Raw genomic sequence first — 27,193 nt, 5'->3', positions numbered from 1 at the left:
GAGATTTGTACAGGAATTAACAACAATTCTGGTAGTCCATGAGATTTCCTGTCTCCTACATCCTATTCACTCAGCCTCCAGGGCTCTACCACGAGGCTACTGGTGTTACCTTAACATACAACATCCTATTTTCTCAGTCTCCTGGGCTCTATTGCGAGGTTACTGATGCTACTACCATCACACACAAGATGCACAATCCTAAAGCCACACATAGGTTCTTTAGAAGGAAAAAAGTGACAGTTTCACACATATGATTTAAAGCAGTTTTTCAGGAAACTCGATATATTGTTCATGTAATGTACTTTAAAGTCTAGTGGCAAACCCATAAATTCTAGACAGAGCATAATCTATTATTCTGGGGAGAAAATGTATGAAATTGCATTTTAAAGGGCAGAGCCAAGTGAGGCGGGGCACCCTTGAATCTCAGCCCTTGTGAAACAAAGGCAGAAGGCATGGGCCAGCCTGTGCTACATAGCAAGACCATGTCTCAGGCACATGCATAACAACCCAGTGTGTGCATATAGACAGATGCTGCCTATATCAGATAGCATCTGCCAGTTAGGGGAACCATACCACTGGATATGGGGATTTAGGGACACAAAGTGGGATGATAGATTTACAACAAAGTACCTCAATATTGTTCAATATCCATTCACTTGGTACAAATTGGAGACTGCCCTAGGTCTGTGAGTAAATATAGAGACTGGTGAACAATTATCTCAATGTGTGGCCAGAGAAGTATTTACTCTCCTGGTAGAATGCATATAGAAACACTTGGCAACAATGTGGCAGCCCAACAAAGGCAAGGAAGGAGTCTCATGACTAAACTGGGTGAGGATATCATTTTAGCAGCCCTCTCACAGGCACACATCTGAACCCCTGGAGTGGGTGGTTCACAAGGCAGCCAGGTCCTTTGATCCTCTAACTATCCATGACTTGGTGGATAGGTGGTAAGGACACAGGAATTCCAGAAGGCCAAGGCTCTTCCTGTCTCCTGTAAAGTCTCAAGTTTAACAAAGACATTACCACTGTAGTGTGTGTGCTGAGCACACATGTGGGTATGGTAGCTGCATGTGCTGTATATGAGTGTGGCATGTACAAATGCAGGTGAGTAGTGTATGTGGCATAAGTCTGGTTATGTGTACATTATATGTAGTGTTATGATGGAATGTATACTATACATACATGGTGCATGTATGTAAAAGTATACAGTTTGTATGGTAGGTATATGTGAGTATACATGCATGATATGTTTTATGATAGGTATATGTGGTATATAGTATGTATGTGTAATATGAGTGGCATGTGTATATATGCATGTGCTGATTATGTGGTGTGTATGGTATGTAATATGCGTGTGTGGTATGTGTATGTGGTGATTTATGTGGTATATATAGTATATATTATGCATGTGTGATGTGGATGGTGAGTGCACAGTAGCATGTATGGTATGTTTTGTGATGGGAATGTTGTGGAGTATGATGAGTACGTGTATATGGTATGCATATAAAGTTTGTTGTGTGTGGTGTGGTATGTATATGTTGGGACTGAGGTGGCCACAGAGAGAAAGAGAATCAAAGTTTCTGTGAACCAGATTATGCTGGAAGTCTCAGGCCCAGGAATCCCAGATCCCTCATATGGTTCCATTGCCATGCTCTGGAGACCACAGAAGGCACTCTTTCTCTCTCTCTCTGAAGGCCAGCACTTTACCAAGCTGCAAGCCAAATGCAGCCATCTGTGAACTGTAACTCCTGAAGGAGTATGATCAGATCCCAGGATGGCCAAGGCAGACCCATGACCAAAAGAGACCTCATGTGGCTTGAGGCTCTGGGAAACACCAAGACCATGGTAGATGGAGACAGAGAGCCCCAGTGATGCCAGGAGTGAGCCCCTGCCAGCCTGGTTCAGTTAGCAGAAACCAAAACAGACGTGTAGATTCTGTACTGTCTACCCTGTCATGACATGTCTCCTCTAATCTTCCTCTACCCCACAGTGAGGATGATAAGACCCTGGGAGGGATGGAGCTGAGTTGCTGCCTGCACCTAGTGCTCAGTTTCCAAGAGCCAAGCCCAGAATGGGCCTCGTGCTGCAGGGAGAAAACTAAATGGGCTGTAGACCTGAGGAGCAGTCACACCTGATAGACTAACTGTGGGAAGACCAAGCAGATGACAGGGCATTTCCTTACAGATAAACTCACACCCAAGCTCTAGGCAGATGAATCCTCAAGTGGGAACTTTCCACTTATCTGTAGAAAGATGGTTGATTATTTCCAATAATACAAGATGTCTATCCCACTGCTGTTCATTCCAGGATGGCAGGCTCAGCCACTAGAGGGCGCTTTTAGTAGCAGCTGCATATAGAGATACTTAGTCTTTTTGGGTGAACTTAGTCCTTTTGGGTATCTATAAGAGCTCAAGAGGGGTGGGGCAGGACCTGTGTCATTTGAAGATACGGGTCCTGTCCCATGAGGCAGAAAGGCATCACACACACACACACACACACACACACACACACACACACACACACACACACACTACATTCATGTATGTGAGTGCATGTGGAAGGTACATGGGCACATGTGTGACAGTGTGTATGTGTGTAGACTAGTGAACAGTCTCTGGTGTCATTCCTTAGACACTATAGTACTCTGTCCCAGGGAAATAAAATGTTACCATTCTTAATATGTAAAGAACTCTATTAAATTAATAAGAAGGTTGGATGTCGGCTATGTAATAGCGTGAGAGCTTGGCATAACGGTATTACATACTGCTGTGAGATAATCTTTTTCTACACTGTGAAGATGTGTCTTTGCTAAGGAGCCTTCTGATTGGTTTAATAAGGAGCTCAGAGGCCAATAGCTAGGCAGAAAGAGGTTAGGCAGAACTTCCAAGAGAGAGAGCGGAATTTGGGATTAAATCTAGGCACATTAGAGAGATGCCAGCAAGACACCGAAGGACTCGAACATACAGAATGAAGGAGAGGTAAAAAGCTACGTGGCAAAACATAGATTAATAGAAACAGGTTAAGTTATAAGAGTTAGTGGGACAAGGCTAAGCTAAGGCCAACCTTTCATAATTAATAATGACTCTCCGTGTCATTATTTGGGGGCTGGAGGTCCTGATAAGAAAGTACTAACTACTACAGCATACCTCCTGAGGGTTTCCAGCTACAGCATCCCCAATTTCCCTGAAATTCAGACAGAAACAAATTACACATGAAAAAGCAAGTTTAGCCAATGGCCGGGTTCTTTCAGAGAGAATTTCCTCTAATGGGAAATTGATTTTACACCCGGAATTTTTCAGTTCCTGCTTAAAAATAACTGACCAGCTGAACCCCTAAAAGGAATCCTTCCCTTTACTGCTGCAAGCACACATCCCACCTTGAAGTTCTTGTCAGAGATAAGGCTTTTTTCTCCCCTGCAGATTCTAGAACCCTGAGATGCTCCCCCTTCTTACCCCAGGCTACTCTTCTCTCTTCTAAGGACCTCACTGCCAGATCCTCTGCTGGCCTCATGAAGAATGTGAAGAGTGAGGGGTGGGTACATGGCAGGGGGTATGTAGTATGTATGTGGTGTGCATTGAGGGTTTGTGGTATGGTATGTGTATGGTACATGTGGTATGTGGTACACGGGGTATGTATATAGTTTCTGGGTGTCTATGTGACTATTATATGTGTGCTGTATGTGTAGTGAGTATGTGTGGTGTGTGTGTTATATATTAATGGTATGTGGTATTGAAGTATATGGTATATATTATGTATGCAGTATGTGTTAAGTGTGCACATAATATGTTGTGGTAAATGTATATAATAGGGCATGTATAATATATGTGTTTTTCTGTGTTGCTGGTTTGTGTTATATATTTGATGCATGTGTTGTGTGTATGTGTATACATGGTGCACATGCTGTATATGTGCATATGTTTATCTACAGTGTGTGTATGGTATATTGTGTACATACATAAGATGGGGGATGCATAGATAGTACATATTTGGTACATATATTGTATATGTTATATATATGTACACATATATATATTATGTGGGTTGTATATAATGTATATAACTGGGGTGCATATGTGTGGTATGTATACTGATTATGTGTGTACTGTGTACACATCCCTGCCCCAGATCTCATCAACCCCTGCCAGCAGGTAGGAGAGCTGGTCTATAGGCTGTTGATGGTGCCCCTGTCTTCCCAGCCTTGACTTTTCTGGAGGAGGAAATTCCCAGTGCTATAGGGCAGCAGGAGGCACACCCAGAGAAGGCCGCTGGGAGGTGTCCCGCTTTCCAAACTTCCTCTAGAAGGATCTACCAAGATCCAGGGGCAGATCACTCAGCAATAGATGCCTCCCAATGCTGCACCCCCACCTGTGGCCTAATTCAGAAAACACCCCTCACAAAGCAGACTCACAGAGCCTTGGCCTTCGTCTCTGAGAACACCCTCAAGCAGAATTCACCATCCTTGAAGGGCTCAAAGGTGGATGGCACCACCAGGTACTGTCCTGGGGGTAGTCGGACCCGGCTGGACACTTCCCGAAGGTTCATGTAGGTGCTGGAGTGGGCAGAGGGCTGGTGGCCCTGGAAGAAGTCCGGGCCCAGGTGTGCCTCCGTGTGACTCTCCAGCTGCACAAAGCAATGGGCAGAGTCAGTTTCTCCTTGGAGTTCAGCCCAACCACCTGAATTAGGGATTGTGCACTGCACCTAATGTGTGGGAATTGAGAGGTTTTCAGTCCAGTCACAAGCTAGCTCACTATCTGCACCATCAAGTGGATCAGGGCGCCTCCTGGGTGCCAAGCCCAATGAGGCTGCGACCTTAACTGTGACCTTGACCAGCCCCTTGGCTCTCCAGGCCTCCTCCATTAAATGAAAGGTGGATCTTGGGGTACCTAGTGTGGGCTTTGCATAATGTTACCAGCAGCCAGCACTCTGAGGCTGTCTCTGTGAGCAAGGCATTGACTCTCACGATCCAGACCAGGGGCTGGAAACTTCAACCCTGGTCCTCAAGCAAAGCTCTCTGGGAGTTGACTAAAGTGACCAGGCTCTGAAAAGACAGATGGAGGAGGCAGCTATCCAAGCCCGGTTCGGAGTCCCTTCTGGCCTCCTGGGGATCTGGAATCTTCATCAGAGAGGGAAAGATGCTCCTATGAATTTGTTGTGAGGAAGGGTGGGAGGGTGCTGCCAGTGTGTGACACCTGCTAATTACTAACTGCAGAGTGCTCTGAAAACACAGGTGCCAACATTGTTAGCGCTGTAATTAAGCCATTAAGCCTCTCCGGACCTGTACCTTTACAATCAATCTTTATATGATTTCTATGACAGAGGCAGGTGCAGGCAAGCCACAAGAGCTGAAACACCCACACTGGAGTGGTCAGTGTCCGTGCATGGCCACCCGTTCTGGATCTCAGTTCTGCTGATCAGGGGTGAGAAATAGGACCCCCTTGTCCCCCTGTCATTGCCCCAGACGGGATGCCTCAGAGATCCTTCCAGGGGGCAACCAGGACAGCCACAATGCTTCAGATTCTCTCTGAAAACGAATACACCCTGGGCATAAGTGTGCTGAGGGAGGCATCAACGAACACAGGCAACATCGAAGTGTAACAAGTTCAGTGTGTTTCTTGGTATCCCTGAGGGAAATGAGGAGGGAAAGAGCCCGGCAGGAGAAGGTGCTCCCAGTGCTGATGGGGAGCTGACTGACATCTGGGCTTGGCTGGGGAGGGCAAACAGAGTTTCTGTGAGAATCCACGGGTGGAACAAACCAGACTCCTCCTTTAGGAAGACAGAGTGGGGTGGGGACTGGGGCCACTGAGTCAAGAGCTGGGTTTCTTCTTCTGTGCTCTCAGAGACCCCTTCCAGCTAGGTGTCAAGGATCTCTGGTCTTCACATCATTCCTTGGCCTAACTCAGCTAGCAGTGATGGTGTGGGGATCAACTGTGCTCAGCTGAGGGTGATTCTCAAAAGTTCGAGGCTAAGGTCAAAAGACAAACCCTGCGGGTGGGGGGGGGGCAAATGCAAACTATTGTGCCCACCCCAGGCCCATAGAGCCAGGTGCTATAGGTGTGAGGCCCAATGGTTTGTGACTTAACAATCCCTCCAGAGATGCTGAAGCAAGTTCAAGCATGGCCAGAAAACTCTGTAACACTTGCAGATCGCAGAATCTACACCAATGGCATGGTGGGTGCTCCTGGGGAAAGTTCCATCACCCATACATAGGATCCCACACTCATATTGATGAGGCATCCTGATGGGAGCCACCATTAACCACATTTAACTCAGGTTTGGCTTCCATTGTTTTCTAGTAGTGAAAATGATGCAGCAAACCACCCATCTGTCCCTCCATGATAAACAGCATGCATTTGAGGCCCTAGGGCCCAAAAGACCAGGAGTCTGCAACCTGGGCCCAAGCCCATGCATCTGGGCCCACCCACCACCCTGGTCAAGCCTGGGAGAGGAGAGGAGAGGAGAGGAGAGGAGAGGAGAGGAGAGGAGAGGAGAGGAGGCTGCAGCCTGTCACACCCACTGCATAATTAGTGCAATTGACTCAAGGTCAAACCCCAGGCATGGCTACACACTGAAGTTGAGGGACTGTCTATAAACCTACAATGCCTGCATTCTCCCGACCACAAGATGCTGCTATAACTTGCTGGGATGTAGCCTGTATGTACACTGCGATGTTTAAGACTTCTGAGCTGCAGGAGAGACGACCCTGGGGCCTTGCTTTGTGCAGACTGCACTCTCCTGTGGGGCCATGCAGGTCCCTCTCAGGAGTGCTTCTAGGCCCCTATCTTCAACCAGCAGAGGTGGGTGGAACCCATGAACAAGCCTCAGGAGATCAGAGGGAACCTCAGACCATATGGACACTACTGAGAGGATTCCCTAAGCCAGCTGTGAGTTACAGAGGAGCATGGGACAAGCCAGAGCAGAGGGTGAAGTTAGCATTTCCCTTTCTAATCAGACACCAGGGTATTTGTTTCTGTTGGCCAGACAAGAAGGAACCTACAGTATGCTGCAATCGCCTTAGTCAGGACAAGCCACCATTCATTCATTCATATAGGGGCAAGGATCCCCCGTGTTCCCTCCCCAACAGCCTGACAGGTGGGACTTGAGCTTGTTTTCACTGGCTCTCAGGGATACAGGCTCACCATATCAAAAGACTATCCATAGGACAGCCTGTCTGCATGGCAGGAAGGAGCCCTTTCTTACCCAATGAAGACCACATCTGTCCAGGCGGTACATACCTCCTTGGGAATCTGCAGGGCAAAAGACAAGAGCAGGTCACCTGGGAGCTCAAGCCCTCCCTTCGTGCATCTCTCCCTGAACCTTGCAAATGGACAAGCTGCTGCAGCACACAGGGAGGAAGTTAGAGCTAAAATGAAAGGGTGATGAGCTTTCCTGACCTGGAAAGTGATCAGCGGATTCAAGCCTGTATGCAGACTGCTGAGTCCAAGAAATCTGGGGCTGCGGAAGCCCCTACCTCTTACTTTGTGCAATCTACCAGGATCCCCCAAATACTTCAAAAAACAGTCATGTTTGAGCTTAAATTGGATTCAAGTTCTTCCTACCCTGCCTGGCTTGCCAAATCACAGATTTGGCTATAAAGAAAATTCTACTCAACTTAAGTCACAGTTGATCCTGTCTTCAGCCACAGTGACCTAAACTGGGCCTATAGGAGATTCCTCAAGATCTTTAAATTGGAAGCAAGGAAAGGGGCCCCTTCTTTAATGCTAGTGATGTTGGAGAATGTCACTGGCATTAGAGAAAGGGATGTGGAGAGAAATATAGCCTGACTCCTTCACCCCAAGCATCCTTCCTCTCTGCCCTTTGCTTTCCTTACATGAGGGAGTGAATTCTTTCTCACTGGCCAGGTTGCAGCTCTCTCAGGCACTGCTGAAAACATCAGCTGTGGAGATGAGCTCTCAGACCCAGAGGGGAGCCCTGCTGTGCCCAGAGCTCCTATGTCAGGCTAGAAAAGAGAAGCCCTGTCCTCCTATGTCCTCCCTTCCCTGTCCCTGCCACCCAGGCTGCTTGAACCAGAAAACACATGGGCAGCTTAGGCCAATTGTGCAACTGCCTTCCACTCTGAGGGGAAGTGATCTTTGCCTGGCATTCTCTCAGCAATGCTGGAGAGGTCAAGGGACACAGGCAAGCCTCTAATTTGGAGTTTAAAGCACAGTCAGCCACACAGAGACCTCCCCACCCATCAGGAGCTTCCATAATGACTTTGGCCAACTTTCCCTCAACAACCTGGACACTTCAGACAATATGCTCTGAGTCCACCTGGCCCTGAGTCCCCTGGGCCATACAGGAAGAGCCACTGCCCACAGACACTGGAAGGGCAGCCATCTGTGAAATGCAGGTTCTGAGTGGGTGACAGGAAGAGGGCTCTTTAGCCTTCAGGGGTGCCTAGCAGCTTCTCAACTGGTCACAGGTTTTCAACCTCAAGCTAGAGTCCAGTTTCAGACAGTTACAGCCAGAGAAGGGAGTCACAGGCAGGGGTGAAAATATAATATCCCACTAGCCAAGCTACTCCCCACACCCTAGCTGCTTCCTGTAGCTCAGCTACTCCCCACACCCCAGTTGTTCTCCTCACCCAGGCTGCTCCCCTTGCCCCAGCTGCTCCCCACATCCATCTCCTCAATTTGACTTTAAAAACCAATCTGTTTGCAGAATTCAAACTCTAAATGATATGCCTCCAATTACAAGAAGTGGGACCACAGATCACATACCCTGGAGCATTTTATAAATAGCTAAGATTTGATACATGAAACTGACATGCTGAGTGTGTTACTTATTGGTGAAAACACCTCAGCACACACAGCAATTGAGGAAGAATGTTTTGTTGATCTGAAATGGAAGAGACCGGACAGAAGAAGCAGTAGCCAAGGTCCCTGAGTGGCTCAGCCTGAACCCGCCCCTGCCAACTGTCAGATCTCTAAAACAGGCACTAAGTTTTAAGCTGTCAGAGTGCACATGGCATGCCTTCAAGCTAGAATGTTCTCTCTTCTCCACCATTGAAATCTAGGTCATCTTTTGAAGACCTGATTAAATCCCCCCCCAGCTGAGGATTCCGGATTGCTGCAGCAGTGCCACCATCACAGCACACACACACCCGCCCTGTCAGCAACTGAGTGTTGCTCTCCCATTCCTGATTAGGAGCACCCAGGGGACAGGAACTGTGTACTAGTCCTCAGTGTCCCCAGATTCTAGCTCTGCACCTGGCACAGAGTAGATGCTCAGGCAAGTTTGTTGTGTTGGGATGCATGCATGGCTGTTATCTCTGTAAGCAGTGAAGGCGGGTTTGCAGTATTTATGTCTAGTCAAGGCTGGAAGAACTAAGTTGGAATAAAATGGAACTTCATTACTTTCAATTCTTTTCTCTTGCCATTAAGTAGCAATTCTTTTGCAACTCCCATTCTTCAAATTACACACACACACACACACACACACACACACACACACACACACACACGCATTGTTAGTGTTAATTACCAATGTGATAGACTCTAGAATCACTTGGGAGATAAGCCTGTGGGCTTGTGTAGGATTGTTAATTGACATAAGAAGACCTGCCTACTATGGGTGGCACCACTCCCTACCTAGGATGTTGGAGTATGTCTCTACAGAAAGGGAGTCCAACTGTGCAATCACACACGAAATGACCAGCTGCCTCTAATTCCTTCTCCCTTGACTTCCTGACATGGTGAACTATGAGTTCATCTGTAGACTAAAATAAACCCTTCCTTGTCTTTGTCAGTATAACACACACACACACACACACACACACACACACACACACACACACCTGACACCCTAAGCTTAAGAATATGATAAAGAGTGTTGGGGGAGGAGGTATGGACTTGGCAACTAAATTTTTCCTTGTTACATAATTTATTACAGTACTTCTTAATATAATGCTTATTTTATGTGCATTAATTTATACTGAGATGTTGGGCCTCCAAGCAGCTCTGGATCTTCCTGATTAGAATTATATTTTTAACCAAGAAATTCACTTGCAATAAAACCATACCAAAAAGCAGAAAACTGAGGCCCTATGGGATATGTTGTATGGAGTCTTTGCCTGGGTAAAGAAGTAGACTGTAGCATGATCCTAACTAGATTGTCAAGCCCTGAAGATTTGATTTATTGAATTAGGGAGACAAAGTCCACAGAAGGGTAGTCACTGGTGAAGGCTGGCATCCTGAATCAGGGACTGAAGCCTGAGACAAGAACCAGCTGTGTTCCTCAATCCAGAGACTCCGGAACCAAAAAAGTAAAAAAGGCTATGTCATTCCTCTTACCCTAAACGGTACCTTGTGTGTTCCAAGTAACTTCCTATGGTAGAAAGAAGGGACGATATACATTTGGTTTCTCTATCCAGCCACCTCCCCTATTCTGAAATGCATTTTATTGTTCAAATGTATTTTGTCCTTGGGCTCTAGTCCCCTGAGACACCCATTCTTGGGAAAACTCTAATATGCACATTTTTACTGAGTTCTTACTGACAGGGAAAGTGTAATGAATTGCACATCTCAATGTAAGCTGCAGAAATTCAGCCATAGGGCTGATTCTCTTACTATGGAACCCAAACCTCAGTAAGAGCTCTAGAGATGTGAGGGAGTAAGGAAAGTATCTTATGAAGATTATTTGAGCAGTAGGAAAGATGCACCCCAACTACTGACCAAAACATCCAGATCAAAAGCATCAGTATACCCGATGGAAGACCCCAACTCAGTTGTACCTGGTAGATAGCAAAACCTATGCTGAGCATGCCCTGGCCGATCCTCTTTTGCCATCTGCGATTCTTCTGCATCAGACCCAGCAGCACAGTACAGCAGGATTCACTGGTGCCCTCCTCCTGGTCCTCATCCACCTCGTCCAGATGGATTTTGAACTGGGGGTTGGTCCAGTAAGTGGCTGGAAGTCGTCCAGTGACAGTGGTCCGACAGGAGTGAGGAGATGAAGAAGGAAAATTTTAAAGAAGAAACAAACCTCCACTGTCCCAATGAAAGAACAACACTGGCAGGTTGCCTGGCACAGTACAACTGGAAAGCAGCCCTCCCACCTCCCCATCCCACCCCACAGGTAGATACTTAGGATGTCTATCTTGTCTGCTTGATCAACCAGTAGCCCAGAATGGTGATGAAATCTGAGATCCTGCCATCCCAGGCTGCACTGGTCTGCATCAGGAAGCAATATCTTTCCTTCCTGGGAGTCTTTCATTTCTTCAGTTCTTAGCTGAAGACTCCACTTGGAAGGAGCTCTTTAGGGAGAAATGTATCTCTGGGATGGATGGCAACTGAGTCAGTCACAGAACAACCAAGGAGGCCTCGCCTGATGAAAACCATCTGACTGCACCAAGCTCAGGAGAAGCCCCAGCTTTGGATTTCAGTTCCATGAGACCCATCCTCTATCCCACAGCCCAAGGGGCCTCCCATGATGCCCAATATTGCAGCCTACTGATGAGTCATCATTCAATAATGTGAGAGAAATCACAATGTCATTAAGCATTCCTGCCACACCACCTGTGAATACTTAAAAAGATGTCTTTTTGAGCTGGGAGATTGCTCAGTGAGTAAGGGGGCTTGCTGTGCAGGCAAGAGGACTCGAGTTCAGGTCCTAGCACCTTGTCTAAATGTCAGTCATGGCTACATGAGGGTGTTGGTGGATATTCAATCACACTGTGAATCCCAAGTTAGCATTTGCATTAATAAATATAACCTTTGGTCAGGAAGCTGAGTTAGCAACTAGTTGACAAAAAGTAATCATAGAACCTCAGAGGGCATCCAGGAGAGATAGAGAGACACAAGAAGTAATAGGGTGGGGTTTGGAGTGGTGTAGCTTTTTCTGGCTGGCAAAGCAGAAGCATGGATCTTCCGTGGATGTCAGCAAGGAAAAAGGGTTAAGCTGCTGTTACTCAGCATCTCTGAGCTCAAAGGTTTTCACCCCAGCCTTAAGCTCAAGTATTAATCATTATTAAAACGATAGAGATTTAGTTAATGCTGCCTTAGTGGCAGTGACAGTGCCAGTGCCTGTTGGAGCAGAATTCTCACCAGGCTCAGGCTGAGCCACCAGGACGCAGCTAGAGAAACAGGCTTGTAACTGCAGAGTTGCAATCGCTGGCTGAAACAGCAGTAGATTAAGGCACAGCCACTGTGTCAAAGCTGAAACAACATTTGACACCCAACATGGGGCACGTATTTCCACACAGGGTCTGAGAAAGCTAGAAAAGAAAAAAGAAAGAAAAAGACATGGCTCCCTAGTAGCCTGGAGCTTGCAGCACACAGGGATGTGACTCTGCCATACAGCAAGTACTTGAGCAACCAGCACATTAAGCTAAGAAAAATACCTGCCACAGTGCAGGTGCACCAAGAGCAGGGGCAGTTCAGTGCAGTTCCTGGTTAGACATAGCTCTCAGTTAAATGCAGCGCTTGGCCACATCCCCAGGGCATAAAGCTCTGCTCTTAGACCCAACCAAGGAGGAGCCAGCCACAAGCGCAAAGTCACTTGGCAAGTTTACAGTTTGACTCACTTGGTCACAGAATGCTACAGGTGTACAGTAAAGCAGGTCCAGATCAAGAAACACCTCTAAACAGGTTACAGTATGTTTAAAGATGTGCATAGGCAATTAAGAAAGAAAAAAGATATATAGTTTAAAAACAATAAGGTCTTTTAAGAGATAATAAAGTCATATAAAGGAAAAGAACCACATAAAGATGGGAAATATACAGTCTGGATCATGTATAGGGTTGTGTTGACTTTGCATTTTTTTTTTTTTTTTTTGGATGCCAATGAGCAAACCATAGCTACTGAGAAACATTGGATTGTAAAGGGAAATGCTGAATTAAGCCAGCCTAGATACTTTAGGGAAGCCTTAACTTTAAAATGGAAGTGTGAAAATGTATTGTGTTAGGGAAGACAGTATGCTTTTGTTTCCACGAGAAACGAAAGGCTATGGATTCCTTCAAGATTAATAGAGATCAGGTTTTATTGGAGGAGACCTCCTGAAAATTTTAGCTACAGACAAAAGATATAAACCAAGAAAAACTACAAGACAGGTGACATAATACATTGATCCCTCTGCATGAGAAAAGTTCTGAGATTGGACAAAAATGTTACAACTAATTTCTCCAGGACTTGACCATTGCCTCAATTTTCCCCTGGAGATGTCATCATCCCCAGAAAACAGGAAGCAGTCTAGAGAGCACAATGCCCACATTCCCAAGAGGTGTGGTGGGTTATGAATATTTGTAATCATTTAGGGGCGATATAGGAATATAGATAAAAAGACAACTATTAACCTCAAATATTTTACATTGGTATGGATTTTGGTATATTTATACAAATACAAAGTTATTTTATTATACTGTCTGAATGTTTCTACTCTCATTTAAGCTATTGTACCTATGCAGCTCATTTTAAAATATAACATATAATTAAGAAATACAGGTTAGTAGTTAGTCATCTATAATAATCAACCTTGTAGTCATATTAGGTGTGATTAGGTGTGTTTTCAAGGTTAAACAGATATATTTTAGATAGATAGATGGTCTTCAAATGCTTTAGAGACCCACAGAATATGACATCGAATATGTTTAATAACCTAAGGCTTTTCATGACAGTGAGACACATCTGTTCCTGGCAGCACCAATCTACTTCATAAAAGGATGATGGGCGTCGAAGAAACTCCATATGGAGTTTGCTTTCACTGTGCCGAAGCTAGCCATTTGGGCAAGAAACTATCCTTGCCTTGACCGTTGACAGTACACCATCCAAACTGGATATGCAGGACACAAGGGAAAGAGACTGCTGAACTTTCCAAGACAAGGCAGGCAGTCCATCAAGATTCCTGCTTCACAGAAATGTCTGCCAGATATTTTAGGCTTATAGGCCATAGATGGATGTCCCAATGTTGCAGAGGAACCTTGGGTGACTGTCCAGGCACCCAGATGCCTTTGTCATTTCTATAGTTTTGGAAGTGGCTTGCACTGCATTTCCTGTTTACTTGGGTAATATAGTATCCTTCTGGGGTCTTTGATGGAGCTGAAGACTAGACAGTTACAGTTATAATTTTCCTTAGTTGTGATAAAAGGTAAATTAGGTACAAAACTTTGGATTCACCATGATAGGGTAATTAATGGAATATTTTCTCTAAATTTGCCAAATATAAATGGACTGGATATTGTAAATGTAATTCTTACCTAATTAACTTATTCTTATTATACATAGTTTTTACTATATTAAAGTTAAAAACCTTTCCTTTTTATTTAGACAAAATGGGTAAATGTAGACTACAGTATTGGTTTAATTAGGTAAAGATGTGCTGCTTTTGTTTATACTGCATTTGTTTAACTATGTTAAACATAGTTAACATAACAAGTAAAGATGTGTTGTTGCTCTTTCACCTTGCCTGCCTAAGGCACCTGATTGGTCTAATAAAAAGCAGAATTATTGCCAGGCAGTGGTGGTGCATACCTTTAATCCCAGCACTCTATGAGTCTGAGGTAGCCTAGTCTATAAAGTGAGTTCCAGGACAGACAGCCAGGACTGTTTCACAGAGAAACCCTGATTTAAAAAAAAAAAAAAAAAAAAAAAAAAAAAAGCTGAACAGCCAATAGGCAGAGGAGGGATAGGTAGGGCTGGTGGTGAACAGAAAGTAAAGAGGAGCCAGCCAGCAAGCTGGGGGCCAGACAGGCAGACATGAAGGAAGCAGGAAAGCAGGATAGGTTGTACATAGATTAATAGAAATGGGTTAATTACGCTAGCCAGAAACAAACCTAAACTAAGGCTGAGCATTCCTAATTAAAAATAAGTCTCCATGCCATGATTTGGGGGCTGGTGGTCCAAGAAAGCCTGCAACACATGTGCCTGTAAACCCAGTGCTGTTGGGGGATACAAACAGGGGTGCTGTTAGGCTTTGTTGGCATAGCTCTAGGTTCAGTAAGAGCTATGTCTCAAAGGAGTAAGAGACAGGGGGTGAGGCTGCATGAATAAGAAGGGGTGAATTGCTGTGGAATAATCCTCTTGTTCACTGTAAAGATTTGTCACACAAATTGGTTTAATAAAATGCTGATTGACCAGTAGCCAGGCAGGAAGTATAGATAGGGCGACCAAACAAAGGATGATGGGAAGGAGAAGGGTGAAGTCAGGAGTGACCAGCCAGATGCAGAGGGAGCAGGAGATGCTAATAAAGGTACCACCACACGGCAGAGCATAAATAGAAATATGGATTAATTTAAATGTAAGAGTTAGTAATAAACCCAAGCTACTGGCCAAGCATTTATATTAATATAAACCTCTGTGAGGCAATTTAGGAAGTGGCTGCCAGGAATTTGGAAATAAGAAACATCTGTGTATGGTGAATAAGGGACAACATGGACACGCACACACATGCACAAAGCAGCAGCAGCAACAACAACAACAACAACAACAACACACACACACACACACACACACATGACACTTTAATTGAAGGACAACTTTTGAAAAAGATCTCTCAACTTAGTAACTACGCAAGCTAGGCACAGAGAAGCCTAGCGGGATCCACCACAGACTCACAACAGTTCTGTGATGGAACTGAGCTAAGCGTATAATTGAAGAAGGCGTTCTGACAGACTCCACCATGCTAGGCATTCATTTATAACAAACAGTTGGGGAGGAGTGTTTGTTTAGGGGTGAGCAGGGGTTGGCGAGTGTTTTGACAATCTCAGCATGATGGCGCAAACTTTATAGAACAGCATAGCATTCATATATGTCCAAGGTCCATTCGTTATTTTTTTCCCTAACAATGAGAGTACTTATTCGCTTCCTCCTTCCCAGAGCCTGCATTTCTAGACTCTTTTTTTTTTTTTCCACTCAAGGCACAGGTGTACATAGATTTTAAGATCAGGTGTCTGTGAATTCCAAGGGAGACAGGAAATTTGGTAATCTTCTATACTTACTTCATTACCACAAGGCAAGAACAATCCATCTCTTCCTGACAGCTAGCTGGCAGCACAGATGGGATTATGATTTGGTGCATGTGGATACCTTGAGCACCCCCTATGGTTCTGAGCTTCCAGAATGATCCATGCAATCTTCCTATGCCTCTTCTAAGAGCTTGTTAATGGTGAGCATATTTTAATTTCTCCCAAATGCAGCATTACTGCAATCCCTATATATTTTTTTGTTTACTCCTTAACAGTACTAGAGGAAGAGAATGGGCCATAAAAATAATACATCCCATTTGTATAACACTGCACAGTTTACAAAGCACTTCGTGCTACAATGCTCACTGCGCTCCAGCGAGTTGGAAGGTAGGAATTATGAACCATTGTGAGGACTGAAAAACTGAAGCTCCAGGAAAGGAGTTGCTCCTTGGGCCTCACAACCTGCAAACTGACTGATGGGGGCAGGCCACCAGCTCCCCCTTCAGGCCTGTCAATGGCTGGTCTTTGCAGCTTGATGGAGATGGGTGGAAAGGAGGTAAAACCTTGTACTCCCAGTCTGTACCCATATGCAGTTTTACAATGCTGCCATTTCTGCAGCATGCAGTGCTCTGGCTGGGAAGAAAGCGGCTGCCCCTGCACGGAGACACTGAGTCAATCAACACAAATCAATGGAGCAAGAGCAAAGCCAGGGAAGCATGGAGGCCAGGAACTAGCAAGAGGGGAGGGGAGAGTGCTTTTCTTTCTTTTGTTTCTCCAGAGAGCTGGGGGTAGTTTCTCGGTTGTTTCTTCGGCAGCTGTCTCAGTGGACCACGACCTAGGAGGAGTCTACACAAGCACATGTTAGTCATCTTGCGAGAACCAGGGAGGCCACTCTCACCTTTAAGGAGCCAGAGTCAAGGCAGAGGCAGTGGTTTGCACCAGGACATCCCCACCAGGGAGGGAGCCCTGATGACCCCCACACACAGAATGGAACACATCCCCCCACACTTAGCCTGTGTGTGTCCATCCCTGACCCCCTACAGCCTCACCCCTTTGGCTGTGACTCAAGCAACACAAAACTGAATGGCTGTCCTTCTGAGTGCAGTCCATGGAAACACCAGATTGTCTGCTGACATCCTTAACTACTCTACCTGCAAGCTCAGTGGGGTGATGTCAGACAGCTGGACCAGGTAGGGCAGGTGGAAACCCAGGAGAACAGGAGGCCTTAGTAATGGTCCAAGAGCAGCTGGTGAGAGCAGCATGCTGGGAGAGCAGGGTGGGGTTGGGGAGCAAGCAAGGCACAGGAGCCGAGATGAAGCCTCGGCCGGCAGCTGCAAAACCACTGCCCACCTTGCTGGCCTGGCCTCCAAGCCAGAGTAGAAACAGGATCTCAGATCCAACAGCAATAATTATCCAAATAATTATCCAAAGAGCCTTGTTAAAAAGCTGTGCAGCCCAGGGAGGAAAAGCCAAGCAGCCTTTTGCCTCACCTGGGTAGTTCTGGCAGCCCCCTGCTGTAGAGCCTCGTGTCCAGCGGCCATTGAAGAGCACCAGGTTCCATTTGTGGATCTCGTCACTGCTCAGAGAGTCTGGGGACAGGTTGCATATCTCCAGTCGAGAGAACTGCTTCAAGAAGTCTGAAAAGGACATCCTGAAAAGGACAGAGGGACCAGAAGGGAGGGAGTGAAGTGGGCTGGCCTAGGAGAGAGGTTGAAGGTCCAGAAAAGAGTTCTGGTCTTCCAGCAGCTAAGGACTGGCCAGATTGCCTTCTACAGCCAGTGACAAAAACAAGCAGGGTTGGAACCATGAACCAAAGAAACCCCCCCACAACCAGGAGGGGATGCCAGTGTGGCCCTGGCTTCTAGGCTGGATCACATCAAAGTCCATCAGAGATTCGTTCTGAAGAATTATCTATGATATCCCATGTGGAGATGTCCTCTAAGACATTCCATTATCCACAAACCTCCTCCCAACCCAGACAAAGGAAAGAATCCTGTTTGGACTGCAAGCTGGGCCTTAGAATTGGGTGGAGGGTGGGGAGTATTGTTTTAGGCTCACAACAGGCAGACAAAGCTGCTGGCCAGACCATGTTGTGGGTACAGAGAGCTGGGTTCCAATGCTTTAGACAGGAGAACTGTACTAGGACAAGGGGGCATAGAGAAACAAAAGCCCCCATGTTAGGAGCCTCATCAAATCCTGGAAGTCCTCCGGAGTACCTGGGAACAGATGGACCACTGAGCAACAGCCCTCTGACACACGTCCTCTCACCAGAACTCTCCATCCTCTGCTGTCTTGTCCAGCTCTTCCTTCTTCCGGGGATCTATGTGATTCCACTCAGGTGCACTGTGGAGGTGAAAAATGAGCCAGACAGAGGTGGTCATTGCCCAGATGCAAGCTGTGTACCACAAACGGATGCCTGTCCATCAAGGAAAGAATATGGGCTTGGACCTGGTATGAAGCAGTGTACTACTGGAAGAAGCCGAGGATGTGGGCCCCTGCAGGGTGGCCTGAGCATGCAGCAGAAACGAAATGGCTGTATTCTAATTTTCACTCCCTGGGTAAGTTCCACATTCAGATTAAGACTCACAGACCTCTGACCAGAGGAACAAGGAGGTACTGTCACAAGAAAGGCAGGTACTCCTGTACCATTCATAACTTGCCACTCTCATCTTCTATCAGACTGGGGTGGATTTATTTAAAAGAGGACCCAGCCAGCTCCGGGGACAGAGACACTGTCCACTCCCTAAGTCTACCGCTTTGATCATGGGACCCAGTTTTATGGAAATTTCCTTGAGTAATGTCACCCGGTATCCTGCTGGTGGCTTTTCTGTGGCAATATCCATGTACTTTGTTCAAATGCCATCCACAGCTGCCTGACCTTTACAGCTTTGGGTTTTCCTGAAATGCATGTGCAATACCTACATAAGTGAACAGTGTTAGTATCAATCCTAAAAACAAACAAAGTCTCTCCCTGAACACACTCAGCAAAAGCCTCTCCCCACCCTCCTCAGCCAAGAAGACAGCCCGGCCCAGCCTCTCCCTCCAGCTGGCAGAGTGTTCTGGGGCTTCTAAAAGTCAGGAAAACATTCATTTAGTCAGTACTAAGTCCCACAGTGTATCTGTGACAAGCAAAAGTTAGGGGATCTGATTAGGGATTCTAGACCTAACCTAACCTCCCAATAGGTTTGATTTTTGTTGTTATTCTTGATTTTCAAACTTAAACAACAGCAAAAAGCAGGTGGATGCTAACTCAGTTCAGACTCAGAGTTTTCTTCTTCTCCAACTGCCAGTAGGGAAATAGCTCAGACTGTGCCTCTGGCTGGTAGAGGATGTCAGGAACATGGATGTCGAAGTACAGCCACTCCAGGCCCTCATTTCCTTGAACTGATTTTCCTTAAAGATTGTCCTTCCACCCTGTAATCAACGCCCATCTAGTCAGGAACTCGTGGAGTGATTGAAACACCTTGTTCATCGCAGCCTGGGTGGTCCATGGCTCCCAAGATCAAGGTTCCCCCAATACCTTTGTTCTTTGTTGGTACTGAGGGGAACAGTGTTTGTGACAGGGAAATATCAGATTGCAAGTGACTGATCTCACCTGGTAGGTAAGAAATAGGTAAGCCTTCAACACTAGGCAAAATTCCATGGAGCTGCCAAATTTCCAAGTGCCAAAGCAGAAATCCACATTCAAAAACTGCAATGAAGTGGTTTCTATTCTGTTTTCCCATCCTTGAACCATGGGATACTATTTCCATAACACACTATGCAATCAGCGGACAGTAAGTACAGAACACACCAAACACTGGACCTCATTGCTTATGGTGTATTACATGACACCTTTATACAGAAAGAGCTGAGCACTGGGAAGGAGAGATGAACCTACGCATCACTCCAGGCTCCTGACCATTCCACTTCACCCCATGGGTTCCTCAGTCTGATCAGCTTCTCTGGGCGGCCACGGAAATCCACCTGCAAATCCACACAGGCAAATCACCACACTGCTGCTGCCTGACACACATGTCTGTACTCAGGACATTCAGTGTCAAATGTCTCCAATAGTTGACACTTTCTTTTTCTTGACACTTTCTTTTTCTTGCCATGCTTGTTTTTAAGCTTTGGTCAAACACTTCGTTTTTCGCAGGCTATTTGAACAAATGAAGAGTGAATCTACCATGAAACCAACGATATATCTACTTAAACTTAGGTTTATATTTTGCAGTTGATGAACTTGGACCTTGTTCTGATGCTGTTCAGAGTCAGAATCCTACTCATGCCCCCATAAATAATGCCAATAGCATGGAAGTTAACATTTATTGATTGCTTATTATTGGGTTATGCACAGGGCTAAGCATTTCAAACACATGATTGCTTTTTTAAAACTTCACACTTTGATCTCAACAATATGAGACTCAGAGAACTCAAGATTACCTAGATAGCCAAATAGCTATCCCCCCCCCTCAAGAAAACTCATTAGACTTGAAAATAAAGGAAATTTGGGGGTCCAGGAAGTTCCTGAAAGTTACAAGATTCACAAAACCCCTCCCCAAGGTTATAAAAGCAATGAAGAGTTGCAAGGTAAACATTGAGTCTTCATCAGGTACTGCTGTAAGTCAAGCAAGGAGTTCCGCCCATGAAGTTTTCATGTGGCTTTCTGGTGGCATGGCTGCATTTGAGTTATCCCTGCTCCTTTAAGCAACCCTAATACAACCCCTGATTCCCCGAGGTGGATCTGAGTAGAACTGTTTCTTTGAGCTGCCTTATCTGTGGTGAGTTCATGTTTTCCACATCTCTCCAGGAAAAGGGGAGGAGCCTAGCAGAGGGTCTCCAAAGCTTACATGGATAAATTCCCTCAGGAACTTGTAAAATTTGATCACCACTGCTGTGGGCTCTGCAGGAGGGGCTTTGAAGAGACTAAAACTTGACATGGGGTCAATATCTTTCCTATGAGCCTGAGTTCATCTGGTGTGAGTTCTCATTCTCTCAGGACTGGATTGGCTGTTCAAGGTCTTATAAAGCAAATCCCCTCTTGTTGTGTTTCTCTTCTGAATCCTTTCATATGATGCTGCTATGAAGCCACATGAAGCTATCCAGTGTTAGACTTCCTAGCCTCCAGATGCATGAGATAAAAGCAAATAAACAAAAAACTCTCTCTTTTATAAACCACCCAGATCCCAGTATCATGTTATAGTAACAGAAAAGGACCAAGATACTACCTCATGCTACTATTTAATGAGCACTCAAGTATGGTCCCCGTGCACTGTCTAGGTTAATGTATTTTACCTTTCTCTTACTGTCCACTTATATCTATGCTTTTAACTATAAACCAAATTATTTAAATCCTATTTGGATGTAGGTAGACTATATGAAATAAAAATCATGACTATTACAGGTTGTGCTGGGGGCAGAGAATGGAGAATATCTATGTGTCTTCTCATTGTTAAAACATCATAAACACTGAGTAGAAACCACTTCCTTTAGGGACTCCTATGGGTTTTACTGCTTTACCTACATGGAAATTTGTTTAGAATGTGTGTAGAATCTAACTGATGGTCCCTATAACTTTACTGACCATACCTCAGAAAAAAAGTTAAATTTAATTGAAACCAGAGAGATATAGTGAGGATGGCTGTGCTCTGAGAAGCTAAGAGTTGAGGGCACCCTGTAGTGAACATGAGTTAAGCATAAAAGCTCAAAGACAACTCAATGTGATCTCCTACTTCTTTCTTAGGACACCCCAGATTTCATAAAAACCCCTTCCTACCTCTTCGACTCCAGTAACAGAGTATGCATGACCCTTAACCAGCTTTTGCTTGGTGGTAGCTTCCGCTTCGGCTGCACTTGAGACCTGGTCAAGAAGAGAGTCCAATTAGGGAGGCTGACCCTGACCTCTTTGGAGCCAGTACGACAATGTTTTCTAAAAGGACACCATATATCCAGGGCTCTCCCAGGTGGGAAGAGTGCAGGGGCAGCAACCATCCACAGAGAGACCCATCTCTAGATACTCCCTTTAATAAGCCAAGCAAGTAGTGAGTGGCTGCTGAGCCCAATTGAGAGTATGACTGAGAGCATAGTGACTGCCTCAGAACAATGCAAACAAACAAATGAAACTACCCATTACGACATCCAGAGAGGAAAAGAGAGCATCTCCGTAGATAACAACCAGCCCTCAGGCTGATGACTTCCAGATCTGATCTCTAAGGCCAAATAGGCATTCCACACAGCCAATCTTCCTGTCAGGGCTGGACCTTCCTCTTTCCTTCAGGGAACTCTAAGTACATCAAATAGTATCAGCTGACAATTTGTTTTCCCAAAGACTAAGATGATTTAGCAAAGAGATGACAAGTAGATAGGAACTAGGATCCAGGGGATGAGGCTACACTCTCATGAGGAGTTTAGCCATCCTAAAGTAGTTCCAGCAGTTACTAGCAAAGCATAACCTTAAAATGTGACTATCCCTACTTCCCACCACTCACTAGGCCTTCACCAGTCCCAGAACACTGTAAACCAACATGTCACCAGAGAAAAGAGGCAAAGAGAAGACTAGAGGCTCACATCAATGGAACAACCCAACAGAGAGCCAGCTCGGAGGGCTTTCCTGATGATGTGGTACAGAGCGCCTGGAGGCTTCCTCAAGTCATAAAACTCAGAGATGCCACCTGTGAAATCTTCAAATCCCTCAATTGTGGAGCCTCCAGCAAGAGCCTCATAGGAACCATTGAGCCTGTTGAAAAAAGAAAGAAAAGAAACTCCATCCACAGCCACAACAACCCAATAAGGGAACCATGGGACATCGAAAGGGACAATGCCAGGACATAGGAGAGAGGGCATTGAAAGACCAAGTGTTTTAGACAGACATCCCAGGATTCCACTGGGAACAGATCCTCGGGCAGCCACTCTCCAGGCCTCCCACTCCCTTTCAAAACCAAAACCCCTTCCAGAATTGGCCCTGACTGCTTGGGTTTCTAGGTAGTCCTGGCACAGTGATGAATGGGGAGCTTTCCCTTGAGGCTGGGAGAGAACTGTTAAGGATTGCCCTAAAAGAATGAGAAAGTTACTGGGGTGTCAGAATAGAGTGACAGCAAACAAGACCAATTCAAAGAAGCCTTTGACCTTGAATGTCAATCAGGAAAATGACATTCAAGAAATGAGCAGAAACTTTGTTAAGTTTGATAGCTAAAAGGATTTCTTTTCTTCATCACTATCAGCAGCATTTAAACATTCATTCCGCCCAAGATCTTACCTTGGGGTCTGAGAGAGGAAAATATAATGGCTAGACATTCTTAAAACCAGGGCCTTATGCATGCTAAGCAAGCACTCCACCACTGAGCTACATCTCCAGCCCCAGAGAAGAGATCTTAAGTTCCCAGCCCAAATTTCCATATCTCTTCAGAGGGGTGCTGACATCCAGAGGATGTCTGGATCCTGGGAAAACCTTGGTCATCTCACTCTGAGTGGGAGGGGGCAGGTGAGAACCTTCAGGAGGCCCCAGCGTCTCCCGGTTCCTTACCATCTCACTTACTTGGCATAGGCTTTCTCCAGCAGAGCGCTCCAGAATTCACTGCCTTCTTCTGAGTGCAGAAAGAGCAGCTGTCCATTCTTGGTGGGGAGTCTGTCGTCAATGACCACATCCACCCACTCTCCATACTGCCAGAACTAGGGGTGGGAAAACGCAATGTGGACCGCATGCAGAAACAGAGAGAGGTCCTTCAGTAGCCTCCCTGGATGGGGTCTCTGCTGTTGGTGAGCTAGTCTCTAGGCTTGTGAACCTTAAACACTTCATCCGCACACAGGAGATGCTATATCACCCAGAGAGCCAAAGTAGGTGACTCAGACTCACATCTCCTGGTCCTTAGTCTAGAGTGAGTCCCCTCATGGCCCCATGGCCTAGAGGAAGAAGGAAAGCAAATGAGGGGGCTTGAATAGACGTGTAAAGGGATGGTTCTCAAACTGGAGTGTGTACCCAAATCACCCAGGGTACTAGTCTGGAGTAACAACTAAAATACAAAAGTGGTGGCAATCAACGCCTAATACCTGGAAATGAAAAATGCCTGCGTAGTTCTTCTGGAAGCTCTGGTCTGGGGGGACCACTCGGTAAAGCAGCTTTTCATTCAAGGTGAGGGAGGCAATGGCTGCCAGAAGCCAACAGTCACCTGCAAGGAATCAGAAGAGACAACAGCCAGTCACTCTGTCCCAGTTACTCCAGGGTTCATGTCCCTTGTAGACTGACTTCAGCTGTAGGACAATTCCCGAGAGTGGGTTATATGTAAACAACATAAATGTATTTACCTAAGTCCAGGAAACTTGCAGAATCGGTACCCGTGAGAGCCACTCTCTGTTTCTACTTCTCTACTTGGTGCTGTGTTCAGGCATGACAGAAAAGACCTGGCTCATTCTCCCACCCCATTAGAGGAGCACTGTTGCCTAAGGCCCTCTTCTTAGTATGATCACACTGGGCTTGCAGAAGGACACAATCAACCAAAGAATGCAAGGCCATTCTTCTGAGCCATGAGCTCCTGAGGTGAGCCCCACTAGGAGGGCTTTACTCAAGCAGGGAAACTGCTCATCCCTATTGCTGAGCCTCTCTTGCGTGCTGACCTCTTCACAGTTCCTAGGCTCCCAATCAATGGGATAGAAAGAGAAAGAGAGAGAGAAATTTGTTCTTTTGCCTCATTTGTTGTTAACTCAGATGTTTTTGGTTGGAAGAAACACTAAAGCATAAGGTATGAGAGTGAGTGAGTGAGTGAGTGAGTGAGTGAGTGAGTGAGTGAGTGAGTGGCTGGCTGTCTGGCTGGCTGAATGAATGAATGAATGAATGAATGAATGACGGATACTTTCCCACTGTAGCCTTGGGTAATGACAGTTGATGCTGCATGATGTGTAGAGTATCATGGCTCTTTTATATTTCAGGGTTCACATGAAAGCCTTGGTTACAATACCCTGGAGATAGATTAGCATGGAATCATCATAATTTGAAGCAGAAGAAATGGGAGCCAAGCGAGGTTTAACATCCCAGGGCATGGTGTTGGTCACTTTGAATGTCTGAGTAAGTTTAGAAGCAGAGAGAAAACTCCCCTCTGTGTGAGACTGACACCCTCCAGCCCCCAAAAGCCACCTCCTGAGATAGCATCACTGACTCCCAGTGACAACTCCAAATGATGAGTCACAGGCCCCAGACACTAAATGCTCACCGGAACCTGCTAGCAGGAGGGACAAGCATCCTGGAGGCTGTATCATTTTGCTGACACCTGTGTAGATGTTTGTGGTACTGCAGAGTCTGAGGGCAAAATGTCCTTAGTGTCCCTCACATTGTATAAAACAATATGCCATCATACTGTCCAATCTGCCTCTGTCCAGCTTCACTGCAGACCACAAGCCCTAGGAGTCTGGGGATAAGAGAAGCAGTCCTTGTTTCTCTTATTCATTCTGTTCTTCTAGCTCTATCATCTCCTTGTGTGCTCCAGGCACCACTGTCCCCGGGTGAAACATTAGACCCTCTCAGCCTCAGCCAGAGAAGCCCCTTTCTGCAGTAGACACCAGAGCAAACTCCGTTAGTCAAGTACTGACACCAAGATCCTGTTGAGTGCTCAGTCCTAACTGGGACATATATGTCACTCCGTCCCCCAGCAAGGCTCAGAAAGCATTGCAGAAGGCAGAGCAGAAAGATTATGCAAGCCAGAAGGTGGGGAGGAGTGCTGTGGAATGCTGTCTCTTAGACACAGCAGAGCCATTGCATCCATGAAGTCAGCACTCTGGTTCCTGCAGAGTCAAGTGAACAAAGTCAGTCAACAACCATTGCACAGCACTAGTTAGACTCAGTGAGTATATTTGTTAAAGGGAGGGAGGAAAGGAGGAAGGGAGGAAGAAGGCTCAATGGTTAAGAGAACTCTCTACTCTTGCAGGGGACCTAGGTTTGGTTCACAGCACACACATGGTGGCTCACAACACTCCTTAACTCTAGTTCCAGGGATTCTATGTCTTCTTCTGATCTCTGCAGGCATTACACACACACACACACACACACACACACACACACACACACACACACACGCATGAACTTTTTGAAGGATTTTTCTGAATTTTGAATTAAGTAACCTGATCTTTATCATAAAACTCTATCCCTCAGACTTATTACAGGGATCCAAGGTGAAGTTCAAGATGAGCATGGAGATGGCACCTGTATGAATGCATTGGGCTACATTGCTCCATACTACAGAAAACTTCAGAAGCGGTGAAACACGGTTAATAAACAAGTTCCCAAGAGTGGAAACATATTCCTTCCTCCCCACCTGGTTCCCCTCAGCTCAGTTTCTTCCTATGAACTCATGGTATGATGTCATTTCTTTGCCTTTCTTTGCCTAGAAACAACAGGCAAACCTTCCCCAGGGTGACTCCGCCCCTCCTGCCTGGCCTGCCTGGTCTCTCTCCCACTGTGAGTTTAGCTTCCACTCAAACATAGAAAGCAGAGCGAATGCTCATCATTTCCCCTGCCTTCCCTTGCTTATTTGTTCTACCTGTCTGTACAGTGCTTACTGCAACCTCACCAGTTGGGTCTTCAGCCTCCCCACAAAGCCTGTCTTAAGGTTTGTTCAGACCACACCTTATTTCTTCTTTGTATGTTCTTCAGACCTTATTTATGCCCCCTCATCTGATCATTGTCAGCGCAAAAGATGGGCTTCTAAGTCCACTTACACAGAGGCTCCATGAGGGTACGTTCCTTGCTATCTCTTATTAACCCCAGACTCCCAAGCCCTCCCTCCCTCCTAACCACTGCCAAGGCCACCTGATACACACATCTCTCATCCCTGTTCCTCTCTGATCTCTTCCTGCCAAGCAGGGACATGGATTCTCTCTTGGTAACATCCCTGGCAGTATCTGACAAATACAGGAGACCCAGTAAATTTTAACAAATAAAAACATGTCAGCAAATGACCAAAGGAATGAATGAATCATGTTCTGTGTCTGTATGAGTCAACGATAGCACCCACACATGTTTACCCCTGGCAATCCCAGGTCTGGGCTGAAGTAAACAGGGCCATGCATTGAACCTCACAGATGACACCTGCTCTGCACCAAGATGCTTGGCTACTCAAAACTCTGCGGCAGAAGACAGCAGCTGAGTTGGGCATAGTCCCTGAGGGAAGGGACAGAAGGAATACTCTGTGGTGTCTCTGAAACAGGTGGCTTTTTCAAGGAGCCCAAAGAGGCTCCCTTCTGTTGTGAAGATGCACACTCCCAATCTAAGCTGCCCCAACAACCCACTCCAAGCACTTCCCAGACATTCCAATAAAGTTCGG

The 27,193-nt window shown here is 45.9% G+C and overlaps 1 protein-coding gene across 1 annotated transcript in view; it reads right to left on the bottom strand.

Annotated features, from left to right (window-relative positions):
- Capn8 (calpain 8) overlaps positions 1-27,193 on the bottom strand; it is a 66,937-nt gene that overhangs the window by 13,705 nt on the left and 26,039 nt on the right. The window contains exons 3-13 of the mRNA XM_051186484.1: positions 23,931-24,049; positions 23,419-23,552; positions 22,452-22,620; positions 21,661-21,744; positions 19,783-19,868; positions 18,171-18,245; positions 17,393-17,553; positions 10,736-10,911; positions 7,236-7,247; positions 4,412-4,623; positions 3,150-3,186 (exon numbers count right to left, since the gene is read on the bottom strand). Coding sequence (XP_051042441.1) covers positions 3,150-3,186; positions 4,412-4,623; positions 7,236-7,247; positions 10,736-10,911; positions 17,393-17,553; positions 18,171-18,245; positions 19,783-19,868; positions 21,661-21,744; positions 22,452-22,620; positions 23,419-23,552; positions 23,931-24,049 — 1,265 coding nt within the window. The remainder of the gene's footprint in view (positions 1-3,149; positions 3,187-4,411; positions 4,624-7,235; positions 7,248-10,735; positions 10,912-17,392; positions 17,554-18,170; positions 18,246-19,782; positions 19,869-21,660; positions 21,745-22,451; positions 22,621-23,418; positions 23,553-23,930; positions 24,050-27,193) is intronic.

The sequence above is a fragment of the Phodopus roborovskii genome, unplaced genomic scaffold, assembly GCF_943737965.1.
Source record: "Phodopus roborovskii unplaced genomic scaffold, PHOROB, whole genome shotgun sequence".
NCBI lineage: Eukaryota > Metazoa > Chordata > Mammalia > Rodentia > Cricetidae > Phodopus > Phodopus roborovskii.
This window is presented reverse-complemented; position numbering and strand designations above follow the sequence as displayed.